Source organism: Rhea americana, unplaced genomic scaffold (assembly GCF_003343005.1).
Source record: "Rhea americana isolate MKP2758 unplaced genomic scaffold, rheAme1 scaffold_25, whole genome shotgun sequence".
In the NCBI taxonomy this organism is placed as follows: Eukaryota; Metazoa; Chordata; class Aves; order Rheiformes; family Rheidae; genus Rhea; species Rhea americana.
The window spans coordinates 1,399,950-1,415,003 of NW_028186368.1; the positions used below are offsets into that span (position 1 = coordinate 1,399,950).

A 15,054-nucleotide genomic window follows, 5' to 3' on the forward strand; every position below is an offset into this window, starting at 1 on the left:
TCCCAGCCATTCATTGCTAAATGTTATCAGGCTCTCTACACTTCCCTGGAAGCCCCCAAGCTTTCCAGAAGCCGTACTGTGGATACAGCACAGAGCAGAGCTATCCAGCTGCCTCCAGGACTTGAGAAGTCTTGCCATGGTGATGCTTTGGCTTTGTTGAGGCACAGTCACACAAGCCCTTGTGGCATTACTCACGTGCCTAAGAGGTTGCCACTGCTCGTCTGTCAGCTACTAGCCCTCTGGCTAAGAGTTACCACCATTCACCTTTGGTTATTGGCTGAGCTGCTGACATGCTGCTGGTTCATTTTACTGAGAAGCAAGACATGTCTCCACAGACTTATGCTTTGGTGCAAATCAAACCTACACGGCAAGCTTACGCGTCATTGCTGAGCGGGCTGAGTCCATCTAGGCATCCTAACCACAGCATCCATGGGCATGCTGGTAAATTAGTCTCTGCAGATTTATTGTACAGCACTTGCTCTGATCTGGTATTAGACCTTTGGTGTTTGCACGAGTGTTTTAGGCAGTTGGTGTTAAAGACCAGACACTTTATAGTCAATCTATAACTCTTGCCAYATGTAATGGATCTGTATGAACTGAGCAGATATCTCTAATGTTATTAAAAGATCAGTTTTCAACATATTGCAAATACATGTATTTGCTGGAGAGTAGAGCTAGAAGTGCTTTAATTTTCTTATCCAACGGCAGACTGTGGATACTACTGAAGAGATAAGGCTGGAGAAATGAGTCACTTGCCAGTCAGTCACGCTTGCAAAGTTTTGCCAAGGCAAAGTATGTTTGCCTCTGAGGCACCAAGACCCCCAGCTGCAGGTACTTTTCACCAGGCAGAGGCCCCCCCCCATCAAGCAGTAGGTATCCCTTCACATAAGCAGGAGCTTAATTTTTGTTATCAGCAATGTCARTGCTGATCAGTCCAATCATACTGGGTTCTGAAATTATGAGATTTTAAAACGTGGCTATAAACTTGTAGATCTTGCAATTTGTAGATCTTGTAAATACTTGTAATTTTTTTTGTAGTAATAAACAAATCTTTAGTTGCCTTCTGCTTTTTGGGCTTCAAGAATGCTCTGGGATCACATCTTAAAGTTTTTCTCTGTAACCAAGAGGGCTAGAAACCTGCTCTGTAAAAATGGAGCACAAGGAGCCCTCTGATATCACTGGCCTGAGGGAGCATGAAATTGAAAATGTCAGCTGCTGTAAGGCCTATCATAAAAGCATGAGAACTGGCAATACCTTTATGTTTAGCAATGTATGCAYGCTAGGGCTAGGACTGGTCTTCTGTCCACGGTCGGGAAAGCAGACACCCAGACAAACCATTTGAAAACATCCAGGTTTTTCTTTTTGCCCTTTGTTAGCGCGAGCCCTTTGCCAGAAGCTGTGAAGAATGTCGTACATTCCCTTGATACTCAGTGTATGTTTGTGTATTTGTTTTCTTTATTRAAACTTGGACAGAAGAAAATGGACTAGATTCCACTCCATTACCCCTGCTCGACTTCATCAGCTGCATGGAGCTGTGATAAAACAGCGGCTCTTGATGAAGTACGTCCAAAGCCCGCCACTAACACGCATGGGAGCAGATGCTGTAAGAACTGCAGAGCGCGAGTGTTTGGCAGCTCTCCTCCAGTGCGGCTCCCCTTGCGCAAGCAGCCTGGTGGCCCCGTTGTGCTCCCAGCTCGGGAGGCAGGCCTGGGAAATGGAGGAAAGACCATTTTGGTATCAGTAGCGCTTCCAAGGTGAGGAAGGGTTGCCGGATCAGACCCACGATTGCAGAATCACTGAACTCTAGAATAATTCAGGTCTAGAGGGACTGCAACAGGTCATCTCCTCCAATCCCCTTTCAAAGCAGGGTTGAAACATCGAATTCAGACCAGGTCACCCAACAATCATCRTGGCTGTTCACCAATTCTTTGGTGATGGGAAAATAAGCACGCACTGGAGACACAGAAGTGCTTGCTAAAGGCAATGGGAAGACTCTCGCTGATCCTGATCAGCACCAGATTGTGCCCTTCATTACACCAACCTGCTGGATGTGGGATTAAGATGACAACCATGGGATTCACCTAGTAGACATCTGCAATAGAGACCTCTCCATGTGAGCTACTTCCCTATACTGTATTTGCAGTCTCAGAGAGAAATGGTCGTAACTAGCTTTTGTCCTGCTTTGGAGAAGCTGAGCTGAGTGTGGTTAGGTGGATCACACCGAGAAGTGTGTAGCACATTCACTGCTGCTTTATGAGAGATGGTAAAAGAGAAAAAGCTAACATGAGAAAATGTTTCTGTTGCTCTACCTTCAGATGGACTCCCCCCCCCCCCAAAAAAAAATAAAGCTTCTTTTTTCTCTCTTCTGTAGCACCTGCGCAGATGAGTCACTTGTCATCCCTGCCACCGAGGCTGGACCCTGTTGACATGCAATCTCCCAGAATACCGGGGAGGAAACGAGGACGGCCCCCGCTCCAGTCTGCTCCCATGAAAATGACTGTTCACAATCTTTACTCMGCACCAGCTGCCTCTTTGCCAGGAGTGAAGATCCCAAAGAAGAGAGGGCGAAAACCCGGGTACAAGGTAGATACRTTTTTACACACTTGCTCCATCTCCTGTTGTGTTTAATGATTTTTGTCCTAGAATTTCAGATGAAACACAGGAATTGAGGGAAAATTGTAAAAGTGTTGGGTAGAGCAATGCAGCAAAAGGAAAAGAAATAAGTTTCTCTTCTGTTTAAGCTGGTGTAAAAAAGAAATATTAAAGGCAAACATTAAAATTGTTTTATGTTAAGGTGTTTTAAATAAATAATCTCCTATTGCATTTTGTGAGATGTCTGCACATCTTCTGGGAAGTGTTTCCCTTTGATTTTTCACTTCCCCCCCTTTTTTTCCTTTTGTTTCACTGAAAAAGATGAGAAATGGAACAAAATGGAAAGGAAAGAAAAGGGCAAAGTAGGAAAGGGGGAAAAGAAAGGAGAAAGCAAAGCCAATTTTCATAGGAAAAAATGGGTCATTTTAGAAAGTGCTGAGATTGCTATTGCTGAAGGAAAGGCTWTTTTAATTATTTGTCTGCTAACTTCGGTGGAAAATTGCGACCAGCTCTCCATACTACCCAGGCAGGGAAGCAGGACTGAAGAAATAAATAAACTGTGATCTGAATGCCAAGCTGTGCTGCTGGAGGGCTGTAGGCAACCTCAGCGCTGGCAGGAGCAGGGCTGGCATCTCCCAGCCCCATGTGTCCTCGGAGAGGACCTGCCCTGAAGGTCGAAGGACAGTTTGCTCCATGTCCTTGAAAGAGCTGACAGCGCTGCTGGCTGTGATGGTAAATCGGTGTCACGGGGACATTTGCCCAGCAGGAGCTGGACAAAGACCACAAACCTCATTTAATCTAGGCCAGGAGTGTAGATTTGAAAGCTATCACCAGCAGTGAACTGGAACAACTTTCTTAGTGAGGAAAGTGTCATTCTTAGCTTTCGTTGCCAAAATGAGAGACCAAATTCAGCTCCAGCCTGCCTGAGGCTGCAGCAGACATGAGCCAGGGCGCAGCATAGGCCATCACTGCTGCTCAGACTAGGCAAAAAAAGTSATTGTGCTGCTGAGGGGAGGGAAATTTATTAGTGAATTAATTTATTATTAGGAATTAATTTATTTTTAATTTATATTGGTGAAAATGAGTTACACTGCAATGAGGTGCTTCTTTGTGACAGAAGTGCTTTCTTGTTCTCTCCATCTATTTCTGTAGCTAGGTAGCTGCATACATGCTTGTTATTCACAGACTTTGTTTTTGAGGGGAACATTTGCAGATACTCAATCTGTTTCCCAAAGATGGCAATTTGCCGAATGCTAGGTAACAGCAACCTCTTAAGTTCTCAATACCTAAACAGAAATACAAATAACACGAATAGTGTGTGTATAGCACCTTCCCAGCTTTCCTTAAAAAGGGGCTCAACCCTGGGTATTGCTAAAATCTGCATGTCGTCCTCTGATACTTGGCCTTACTGACAGCAACTTGCAATTCCCTAACTCTTGCTGCTCCTTACCCCCCAGTTTTGTTCTCTGAAACCATACCCATATATGCAGCACTAGCGGGGAATAACCAGCCCCTTGGCTGCAGGAGAGCCTTGCCCTTTCCTGGGACAGCCAGGTCATGGGAGAGAGCAAGTCACCGCGCTCAGCTCTGCCCGCTGAGCTTCGGACACAGGGACCAAATGTCTTGACTCCACAGGTAGTGGCTTCACCTGCAGCCCATCGCTTGTCCCTCCTTCTCACCCTCTGCCAGTCTTTCTTCTTCCTCCCGTCCTCCACCTTCTCTCTTCTCGCTCTCTGCCATGCATGGTGGAAGTGTCCACCCAGAGCTCTGCACGTGCTGAAAGCAGATCCCACATGACTACGGAACTGTTTGAGCAGCAGTTTCCCATTTCTTCTGAAAAACCTTAGCTTTAGTAACGTGAATGATATAACAGCAGTGGCCAAGCAGAGCCAATCTGACAGAAGGCTCAGATATCTCTCACGGGATTACTGCAAAGATATATAGCAGTAGTCCAAAATAGGACTGCATGCCCAGGATAGGATTGGGGGCAATTATGCTAGTATTTTATAAAACATGGGATATGAACCTACTAAGGAATTATTTTTCACTTCAGATTAAAACTCTGGGACAGGAAAATATAGTTTTACTTCAGTTACTTTTCTTTACCAGTAATTTAAATTATTACCAGTAATGCTGCAGGGTCTTCAAATCAAAACTGTCCAAATGCTTTGCAAGCCTGCCATAAAAATACTTCGGAGATGTGGTGAAAGTGAGTCCCTGAGATGACTAAGTGATTTGCCAAGTATCACAAGGAGCTTGCATGCAGAGTTACAGCAGACTCCAGCCCTTCTGCCCCTGCTTCTCTGGCTGCCCCCATTTCTTATGCTCACATTTACATTTCATCTGTAATCCGAAAAAAAATGCTGGGGATTTTATTCTGTTCCACCTCACATGCGCTCACCCACCTGTGAAAAGCCTTTCACCAAACACCCACATTATTTGTACACCGGAGAAGCAAACAGGAGGAGCTGAATTTGCTAAAGCGCTGCAGTAACATTGCACTCTGCACCTAGAAGGTGTCAGCAGTCCAAGCAGCTGGCAGGAGGGACTTCCATTGCCCCCGTCCTCTTTCAAGGAGAAGCTTTTCTTTTGGCATGATCGCACGCGCCCAGTGTCACCGACCAAGTCTGCCTGCCTTCAATAAGMGGGATTTGGTGGTCCATGACCTGAATCACTCATGTCTCTTTTAGACTTTAATTATTAATTGATTAATAAGTGCCCAGGCACATCCCCGGCGCCCGTCGGGCAGCAGGAGCCCAGCGCTCGGCCGCCACGCCGGGGGCTGTGCCGATTCCTGCTCTCAGGCTGCAGAGATTCAGCAGGGGGGCAACGGCGTGTCTCGCCTGGCCGCAGTGCTCGGCRCTCTCGGGAGCACGAGGGCCACCTTCCCAGCCGAGATGTTTGCCCGGTGTAAATCAGCGCATCGCTGCCGGCTCTGTCAGGACCCGCCGCCCGGCACCGTTGCATCCTTGCAGGAGCACAGCCCCACGCTTGGTGGCAATGCGAGGGGAAGGGGGAGAGAGGAGGGAGTCGGGGTCACCCGCTATCRACCTGCTCTAAGATTATGATTTCTGGCATCCTGCATGTGTGAATGGCATCTTCAGTGGCCCAGTGTTGTTTCTTGGTGAGCAAAAGCTAGAAGAAAAGGCATCCTTTCAAAAATTATGGCTTACATTTCTGAACCTGACACTCATGATCTGTAACATCCGAGACATCCAGCCTTGTGCTGTTTATTTGCATTATAGCATTTGTACACCGAGGCAACATTTTCCACTAGGAGTCTTTGTGCATGGTGCATTCAGCAGAAGTGAACCACTCTCCATAAAAAACAATTTCTGAGTGCGAGTCAAAGATTGCATTTTTTGATGGGTAACTCTAGCTTGATTTAATTAGCTCACTAATTGTATGACTTTGAGATACCATGAGACTTAAACACATTTTAAAAAATGACTCTGTGCCCAAATGGCAAACAACCAAATTCTTTATAGCAACCAGATAGCTGAATTGTTACAGAACAGATGGAAAAATACTTCTGAATTTTCAGCAAACTAGGAATATACAGCCTAGATTTWAAATTATTTTGACCAAAATGTGAATAACAGACATTTTTAATCACATGCTCTAGAAAGCCAGATGACCCTTTGCGTGTTTTCATTGATTTTAAAAGCAAATACCTATGTCTTCCTAAGGTGTTCATCAACAAATGGCATTTCATCATGCTTCACACTAGAGTAAAGACCTTTTCATGGCTATCCTGCTTATTTTTTTCACAGCTGTGGTTATAAAATTTCATTAGCTGCCTTTCCAAAAAAATGTTTTGTATCTGATGTAGAGCTATTTGCCATAAAATCCTATGTTTTCCTTAAACACAGCATTCTTTCTGACTGTCTAGATCTCTTTAGGAAAATGTCTATGCTGGCAGCCGAGGGTGGAGTTAACCAGGACTGGTTTTACTTTTCTGGTTGTAAATAAGGGGCTCCTCTTAAAGCTGCCTGGCAAGACCTGGCACGTGGGAATGGCTGTGGAAAAGTGCTGCAGCTGTACGAGGGAAGGCTGTGCTGAGCTTAGCGTAGTATTAGGGCTATATTAGCATTGTTAGAGGAATTAGCCRCATTAGAGGCCATCATAGCGAGAGACACCTGCGGGGCAGAGCAGACGGGGCTGGCGCTGCAGCAAGGTGGACCACATCCCTCCCTATGGCACAGTCCCGAGGTACCACCAAACYAGGGCCCTGTCAGAGCAGCCCAAGGGCAGTTTGTCCACTGGGGCTACTCCTGTATCATGCCAAGAGCATCTACCTGGTGAGATGTCTGTCCAGCCGGGGGTGAATGGGCAACAGGGATCTTGGAAGCTCCTTGCTGGGTTTGGTGGGGAGTCAAACTCACCCTGAATGGGACTGCACAGGGGGTACAGGAGAGATYAGCAAATTCCCTGCCAGAACAACACAGGGATCCAAGAGGTGGGAGAGGCAATATGAAATTATCTGAYTGAAGATTCATCACAAAGATATCCATAATGGGAAGGTGTAAAGAAGGGCAGCCTGAAGTTACAAAGACCTCTACAGACTTTGGTGCTTGATCTAAAGAGAAAACAGACCCTTTTTGGCAAGTACAAGGTGCTCTGGAGCTCTGCAGCGCTTGTTTTGTCTCCCTTCTGACTGGGGACCTTCACCATACCCACAGGCCACTGGTGGTCCCCATCCCAYAGGGAAAGGCATGACGTTGAGCCCTTAATCAAACCTGATGCACAGGTCCCACTGCTTGCAGGGATGCTGCGGTTGGGTGCCACCTGCCACCTTATGGGCTGGCTACAAATCTGGAGCATTTTACATTATGGATCTRATCTTTGCTGGGAAGATTTCCCCCACGACCTCCATCCTGTGATAGCTGCTCCCCCTGAACAGCTAGGACTTGGTGCTGAATAAGTTCCTCTGGCTTCARTCAAGTCAGTKAGAAGAAATCTCCACATTTCTTTRGGTGCAGGKTYAACRCAACAAGGTTTAGTGCTACCTTTCYKCTCAGCTGTTGAAACCCTACACCAGACTGGCCCAGATTTTCATAGTTGTATGTGTTTTCATTCATGTCTGAAGTGGCTCGAGGTAGTTTTCTGTCCAACAGCAAAAGTTATCATAGTCTGAATGTGCCTCTGCCCTCCTACCTGGAAGGMTGCAAGCCTGTGGAACAGGGTGAATCCTAGTTTCTTCTAGCAGATTTTTTTGTCAGGACAAGGGACAAGGAAAGCAGAGGAAATGGGAGCCATAAAGATGAGGATCAATAATTTGTGTGGTTTAAAAAATCACYGGGACATTTCACTTCATGATTTATCTTGTTTCTTTCCTTTTTCTTTTCTTTTATATTGTTCTAGAAGTTGGGAGAGAACTGGTTCAGAGAAAAAAGCTATTTTGAGAATATTCTTCCTCTTCTTTCACTTTTTTCAGTGTGGGATGATAGAAATGCCCCCCAGTTATTTCCTGGGTCCTCAGTAAGGATACGCGAATTGTAGCACAAGCCCCACATGAGTCTGGAGGTGCCTTCCCCTTCTGCAGCAGCTGCATGCTGAAATAGTGCATCCAGGCGGCACTGATGACACACCAGCCCAAGTCCTCTCTGCATCTAGTGCTCTGGGACTTCGCTGAAGTAGCCACACTTATTTTCTTCCTGAAATCCCCAATCAGTGTTCTCTGATCTCTTTTCCGTAGTAGAAGGTCCATAAGACTGGGTGAATGGGTGCACATCTTGTCTTAAACCAACCACTGCCTTATTTTGCTGCCATGTGCATTTAAAACTGRTGACATTTGATACTCAAAAGCTGATTTGAATGCTGTACTGCGAAGGTGTCCCACAGTCCACTGACAGATTTGCTCTGGCTCCTTCTCCCTCTCTGTCTTCTTCMCTGCTTTTTTTTCATTTTTCCATGGATATGTTCTCTATTGCCAGGCTCTCAGTCAATGTTGGTTGGTTGGGCTGATTTTTTATAGAGAAGAAGCAGTCCAAGAAAAGACATCTTTAAACTAAATACTTTGAGGTTTGCACCTAGTGATATGCAGGATTTCAGCGTCTGGAAGATATTTCAGCAGTGTTTGTTACTGTACTGTCCTCTGCAATCAGGCATTGTTTTATTTTGATCTAATGAAGGAACATTCCCTRCTACCCCTAATAAAAATGGCATTTAACTGTATCCAGAGGCTGTAGAGCACATACTGTTGCAATTAAATTTGCAGTAAACTATTCACTGAAGCAGCAAACTGCCAAGAAGGGGCTTCCAAGCTGGAGCGTTTACACAAGTCTTGCCCTATGTTTATTTGCTCTTCAACGTAAGCCTGGCTGTACCTCCAAGAGCCAAGAAACAGAAGCAAGCAAAACAGTCCAGGGCGATGCCACCAAACCTGTGCTTCGCCTCGGCCGAACGTGCTGAGAGAGCAGCTCGCCTGCAGCGGGGCTGCGAGGTTTGAGCTCTGCGGAGACGGCTGATGGGCCGGCGTGGGAGACAGGCTGAGCCACCGCGCTGCGAGTCACGGGGCGGGATGAGGAGCTGACATACAAGTGAAACGGAAGTTATTAGGGGTGCTGTCTCCAAAATGTCGTCTATATGTATGTGCGAGTGTGTGCATATTTATATATGTATAGATAAATAGATTTATATATATGATATATACACATATGTAAATGCATATACATGTATATATGTGTGTATTATGTATAAACACACATATGCATATATGCATGTGAGCACAAGTGAGAYCAGAAGCCTAGCATAAGGGTTACCCGAAGTTTCACAGTGTCAACCCACTTCCCCACAAAAAAATGAGTCATTGTATGTGGGTACAGACAAAAACAYGTCTTGCTGCTTCTCACATGTGAAAAACCCCAAACTAGATCCAGCAAAAGAGGAATTTTTAATAACCATGAACATTTAGCCTGCAGAACTCCATGTCACTGACGGTCTTTGSGAAAACAAACTGGACATAATTCAATAATGGACTGAGTGGTTCACCCTGGGCTTGGCAGAGTATTTCAGCAAATTATTAAGTTTAAGCRTATTTAGTCCCCTCTTGTCTTTCCCTGATTTGGATCCCTTAAACTTCAGGGTCTTTCTTGCCACCATAGGGAGTAGCCTGAGTAGGAGCAGCAGTGCACACCAACATCACAACTACCTTCTGAACAAGTAAACRAAGTGAGCTCCTTCCCCAAATGCCGGCACGCCGTGTCTCAGTCCCACCGTTCCACACCACGAACCTTAACAGTTTAGGAACTGCTGCACTCACCTTATTTCTTGCACTCATTAGGGAGGTAAAATCCATTGCTCATCTCAGATACATCTACTAAAAGATTGAAAGAAAGCAAAGCCGCTTTTAGATAATTTGCCCGGACTCCCACCAAGACTTTACGGGGGGGTCTCTTGGAGCCCAGGCTGCCTTTGCTTTGGAGAACTGCACAGTGACGATGGAAATGTGCCTTAAAGAGCACATTGCCTTTGTGCGTCCTGCTTATCATCCTGGTTTGATACCTAAAGACACTCAGAGCACCAAAAGCAGAGACTTCTGCCGAGCATCCTCACGTTGGGTTTGAATAAACAGTCCGTGGAGCCCTTCCGACCGCTACCAGCAAGCCTGGTGCTTTCAAGACAGTCCAGAAACAGTGTGCCCCAGAGAGCCAACAGGGCCCCGCAGGGGCTGGTGCCTGGAGGAGCAGCCCAGCTCTTATTTCGGCTGGGGCCCGCRGTACCGATCGCTCCGTGGCTGCTCCCTTGGGTATGCCCGAGGCTGCGGCCGCCGTGCAGAGCTGCAGGGTGGAGGAGGGCTTGGTGGCGACCCGGCGGGCAGAAATCCCACCCGYCTCRACAAGSAGGGCATTTTTSTTTGKTTTTTTTCTTTTAATGYGTAACATYCTAGCGGAGGCTGTCATGCAAGAAAGTGAGGGAGACACTGATTTCCCTCTTTTTGAACCCTTGCTCGAATAATGCAGTATCAGGGGAATGATCCAAAAGCCTCAAAATTTAATGATTAAAGAAACTCTTGTAGAAATATGCATGCTGCTAAATCCAACTGCCTCTCCCTCCCTCAGCTTCCAAATTTCACTGYTAAACTGAAATGGAGTGGCAATTATTTTAAATATGACCATAAATCATTGGACAACATAAATCTTTATCCAAAATTGCTTCTACTCTCCAGCAGGACTTGCTCAATGTTTGGGTTTGTAGCTAATGATCTGGCTTCATTTCTACCAAAAATAYACTTTCTACATTATTTCCAGGCTGGGTGTAAGCCCTGAGAGAAGCAACGCTCTTGGTAAGTTTAGTGGGCTTAAAGAAATCATTCTCATTCTTAGGCTTGTCTCTTGCAGCATTTCACCTTTGGCCATTGAAAAACCGCACCAAAAATACCACCTACCATCAAAACAGCTTGGTGTGGAATATAAAAATATAGAAAATATTCACCTCTGTGCTGAGTCTGCTTCCCCTCCTACTTCCTTCTGCAGCAAAAGGAAAAATGAGGGTGATACTTMCAGGTCTCATTCATCACATCAGCCCTGTATAATTACGAGGAACCGCACATYATTTACTGGTGAGATGTTGCTAGATATTGGCAGTGTAAAGACACAGTAGTATCGCGCAGTAAATTCTCACTGCATTTCATGTTCCTAACCCGAAGTGCAGGCCATGAAGATTACTGTGTGCAACAGTGCAGCAGTTTGTATTTACTACCTAGTAATAACACACTATCGACCGTGGTCTGAGACGAATCCTTTCCTTATTTACAGGGGTGGCAGTCCAAAGTAGCCCCTTGGTGCTGCTGGGCTTGCATGAGATTTACACCTTTGTAACTAGGAGCAGAATTTGGCCCTAAATTATGGTGTAGTTAAAGATCCGGAGTTTCCCCCTGCTCCAAGTCCTGTAAAATTATTTACACCCGCATGAAATGGGTTGTAAAACGCCACCGCTCTGATTTGTTAGAGTTTTACACTCAATTTGCTCAGGTGTAAATAACTACCCAGTGGGTGGCATAATATTTGCATCCTGTTACTTAGGGCGTCGCAAATCAAAGTCAGCCTTCGGCTCCCGCTACCCTCCGCGGAGCAGGAAGGAGACGGCCGACTGGAAAGAGCAAACTGCTAACGAGCGGCAGCTCATAGCCAGCGACGTGCACGGAGCAGCACCGAAATACCTGGCGTATGTTCTCCTTACCCGACCTGGTTAATTGTTTTTGTAGCTGAAGTCCCGTGTGCTGATGACGCCGTTAGCGATCTCTCCTCCAAGAAGCACGCCGGAGCCTGATATTAGCTCAATCCCGCAGGACGCAGCTACCATACCCACCTCGGCTGCCCCGCAAGCGCTCACAGGTACGCACGCTCACGCGCTCCTCAGCGAGGGGGTGAGCGGGGACCCGGCTCTACGCGTACGCAGGTACGTGCTCTCCCGAGCAGGCACAGCTCGCGGAGGTGGGACGATGGATGGCCGGGCTCACAGAGCAGAGATGTTCTGCCAGACCCGGCGTTTTGACTGCACACGTTAGGACAGACTCCGACCCACTTCTCTTGAATTATGAGCATCGATCTCTCACGAGTGCTACCGCCTCGTACCTCACGCTCATGCTGCAAAGTGTGTAGTAGTGGCCAGGCTAAACACTGGTGTGAACAYGAAGCATCTATTAACCATTCAGGGGAAGAGAAGAGTGGAGCACTCATGGTCAGGCTGTAGCCAGGGTTAACAGCACCTAAAATCCAAAGACTTATGGCAATAGGAGAYCTGATCGTTTCAAATTGCACTTAGGGAAGAGTATACCAGAAGTAATATAGGGTTAAACTGATGTAAATGAGAAGAAATCAGTACATAATTTACAGGAGATTTGATTTTACCCTGAAATTTCAACAAAGAAATGGATTTGATAACATTAAGAACTAAAATAATATATAAACCCCATCATTCTTCAGCTGAGATGCCCAGAGGTGAAGCTTTCTGTCAGCTCTGGTAGCAAAACAATACCAAAAGTAGTGACAATAATAACAAATTCAATTCTCATTTACGCCTCCACATTCAAAGACTGCAAACCGCGCAGCGAGCGCTSACCGGGCAGCCTTTCCCAGCGGCGCAGGCAACCAGCACCCGGGCGGCCGCCAAAGAAGCCGCATCCTGCAAATCCGGCTAGGTTTCGCCCGGTGTTACGCCGGGAAAGCTGCGCCCTGACGGCTCCTGCGTGCCGCTGCTGGTTTTAGCTATTTTATCCTTTTGTTTGTTCGGCACTTTGAAGGTGTGAAGTGCGATGTAATGATAAGTATGATTGCTATTATACTCCTGTTTACCAGGATATACTGCTTGGGCCCCTTCTGCTGTTCAGCAAGAGACGCGGCAAGAGCGAGCGCTGTGACATCCGTACTAGGTTTTCATTATGGCGATGCAAACTGTAAATTATTTCCAACTCTACACAGCTGTCATCATGTCCTCCACTCCGCTTGATGTTTTTTGTCACATATCTGATTTCTGTCAGGGGGTAATGTTATATTGTCTGGGAGATGACAGCCYGAGCACGCTCAGCCAGCCACCGTAATATGTCTCACTTTAGCCTGACTTCAGGCTTTGTCTTAGTCACCCTTCGTTACCGCAGCGTTATCTCCCCTTCCTCTGGGACGGAGCTGGCCTCAAACGAGCTTCAAATCAGCGAGATGAGGACGCTGACGGTCTCCTGTGCCGTAGCTCAGAGCGCTGCTTCTCAAAGCGGGGGGCTCAAGGAGTCAATCTAAAACCACACAGAATAAAGAAATCCCAGGCTAGAGTTTGCCAGTTTGTTGCCGGGTCACCCCTGCTCGCCGCTGYCCCGTGCTCCCCGGGGATGCGCTTTGGCCGTCGGCTGCGCGCGCGGGGGCAGCCTGCGAGGGAGCGTGGCCCGGCCGTGCCGTCGCAAAAGGCAGCAAACCCCAAACGAACGAAAGGTCACACGAATTAAATGCCCAGGTGTAAAATTAGCACGGGCTGGAAAGCTCTGAGGGCCACTTTGTAATGACTTGGTGGGGCTTTTGTGTCCACAGTCTGCATATACGTCAACAAACAGGCTAACCTGGGGCCGTACCTTGACAGAAAAAAGGTGCAGCAGCTCCCAGAGCWCTTTGGGCCCGAGAGACCTTCGGCGGTCCTGCAGCAGGCTGTTCAGGCTTGCGTCGACTGCGCGCTCCAGCAAAAGGCTGTCTTCTCCCTCATCAAGCAGGGCTACGGAGGCGAGATGGTGTCAGGTAAAGCATTTTTGTGAAGGGTTTGTGACTGATTGGAGAGCACTGGAAATCTTAACCTGATCGCTAATCCTGGCTGCCCTATCCATCCTGTTCACATGAGCRGGATTTGAACCTTGCTTACATCCTGTGAAACGAACTGCTGAAGGCATTGCACTGGTGCCAGGTGAGAGATGAGACTATACTGGTAAAGAGCAGTGGTGATTCAAGGTGGGAATACGGCTGGCTTGAGAGTCCTGCACTGGTTATTGCTCTTTGAAATAACGCCCAGGTCAGCCCTGTGGTCTGGGTTTTTAATGCCGCTGTATGATGATAAGCAGCATTACAAGTCTGCTTGAAGGCCACAGGCTGCTGTAGCAGAGCTGAGCTGCTCATATGTCCCTTGCCTGCAGTTCACAAGCCAAATCTGCCCTCAGCTGTAGGAGCTGCAAAAGTCCTGCAGCAGTTCCCCATGCAGCAGGGCTACACAAATATGTCAGAGAGATTTTGACCTAGTCCCTGGGGTGGCAGGGGTGGAGGTCTGAGTGACCTGGAGCTGCAGCTCAAGCTTTTCTCCAGCCCCCTTTTTTTCTGTGCTAGTTTGCTTCCCCTCACCCTGTCCCTCAAACATGAAGGACATCCCAAACGTGAGGCATGAACCAAGATCCGACTGTCCAGCCACTCCTGTTTGTGTCAGGTAGTGCCCTGTTCTGCCTGACACAGCTGTTCTTCTCCAACTCCAGGAAAGCTGAGCCCAGCCTGCTTACCTGCCCTCTCTCCAACCCTTCTTGCTCAAAGTAAGCACTGTGTTTTTCACAGCGTTGCCAGGAAGATCTTGGGCAGGGGGGGAGGGAAAGATGGGAAACAGAAGTAGGAGAGACAAAGGATGGAGGGAATTTCCCAGGAGCTTTTCATCCTCCTGGAGGGACAGCCCTCACTGTGTCAGGAGTCCTCACTGTGTCCCGTGTCTCCCATGCCGTGTGCTGACCCGGCTCTCAGAGTGAATGCAAACATTCTTTTTCCCTTTAATCACACCCAAAAGTTTTGCTTCACAACACTGTTTTAGCATGAGGTGATGCAGTGGAAACAAAATTATGATGGGAATATGGGCATGACACTCTCCAACGAGCTGCCATGGATGAGTCAGACACAAACACAAAGCCAAGCACTGAAAGTCCAGTCAGTTTTGCGGGGACCACATCAGCTTTGCTGTGCCGCTGGGACCCTCTTGGTTGAGAGCCCAGGCTGTGGCCTGCTGTGCAGC

At 47.3% G+C, this 15,054-nt stretch overlaps 1 protein-coding gene across 1 annotated transcript in view; it reads left to right on the forward strand.

The window, feature by feature from the left end:
* SCML4 (Scm polycomb group protein like 4) overlaps window positions 1-15,054 on the forward strand; it is a 70,351-nt gene that overhangs the window by 19,177 nt on the left and 36,120 nt on the right. Inside the window, exons 2-4 of the mRNA XM_085306979.1 lie at window positions 2,372-2,583; window positions 11,801-11,930; window positions 13,614-13,814. Of these exons, the coding sequence (XP_085163105.1) occupies window positions 2,383-2,583; window positions 11,801-11,930; window positions 13,614-13,814 (532 nt within the window). The 5' untranslated portion in view covers window positions 2,372-2,382. The remainder of the gene's footprint in view (window positions 1-2,371; window positions 2,584-11,800; window positions 11,931-13,613; window positions 13,815-15,054) is intronic.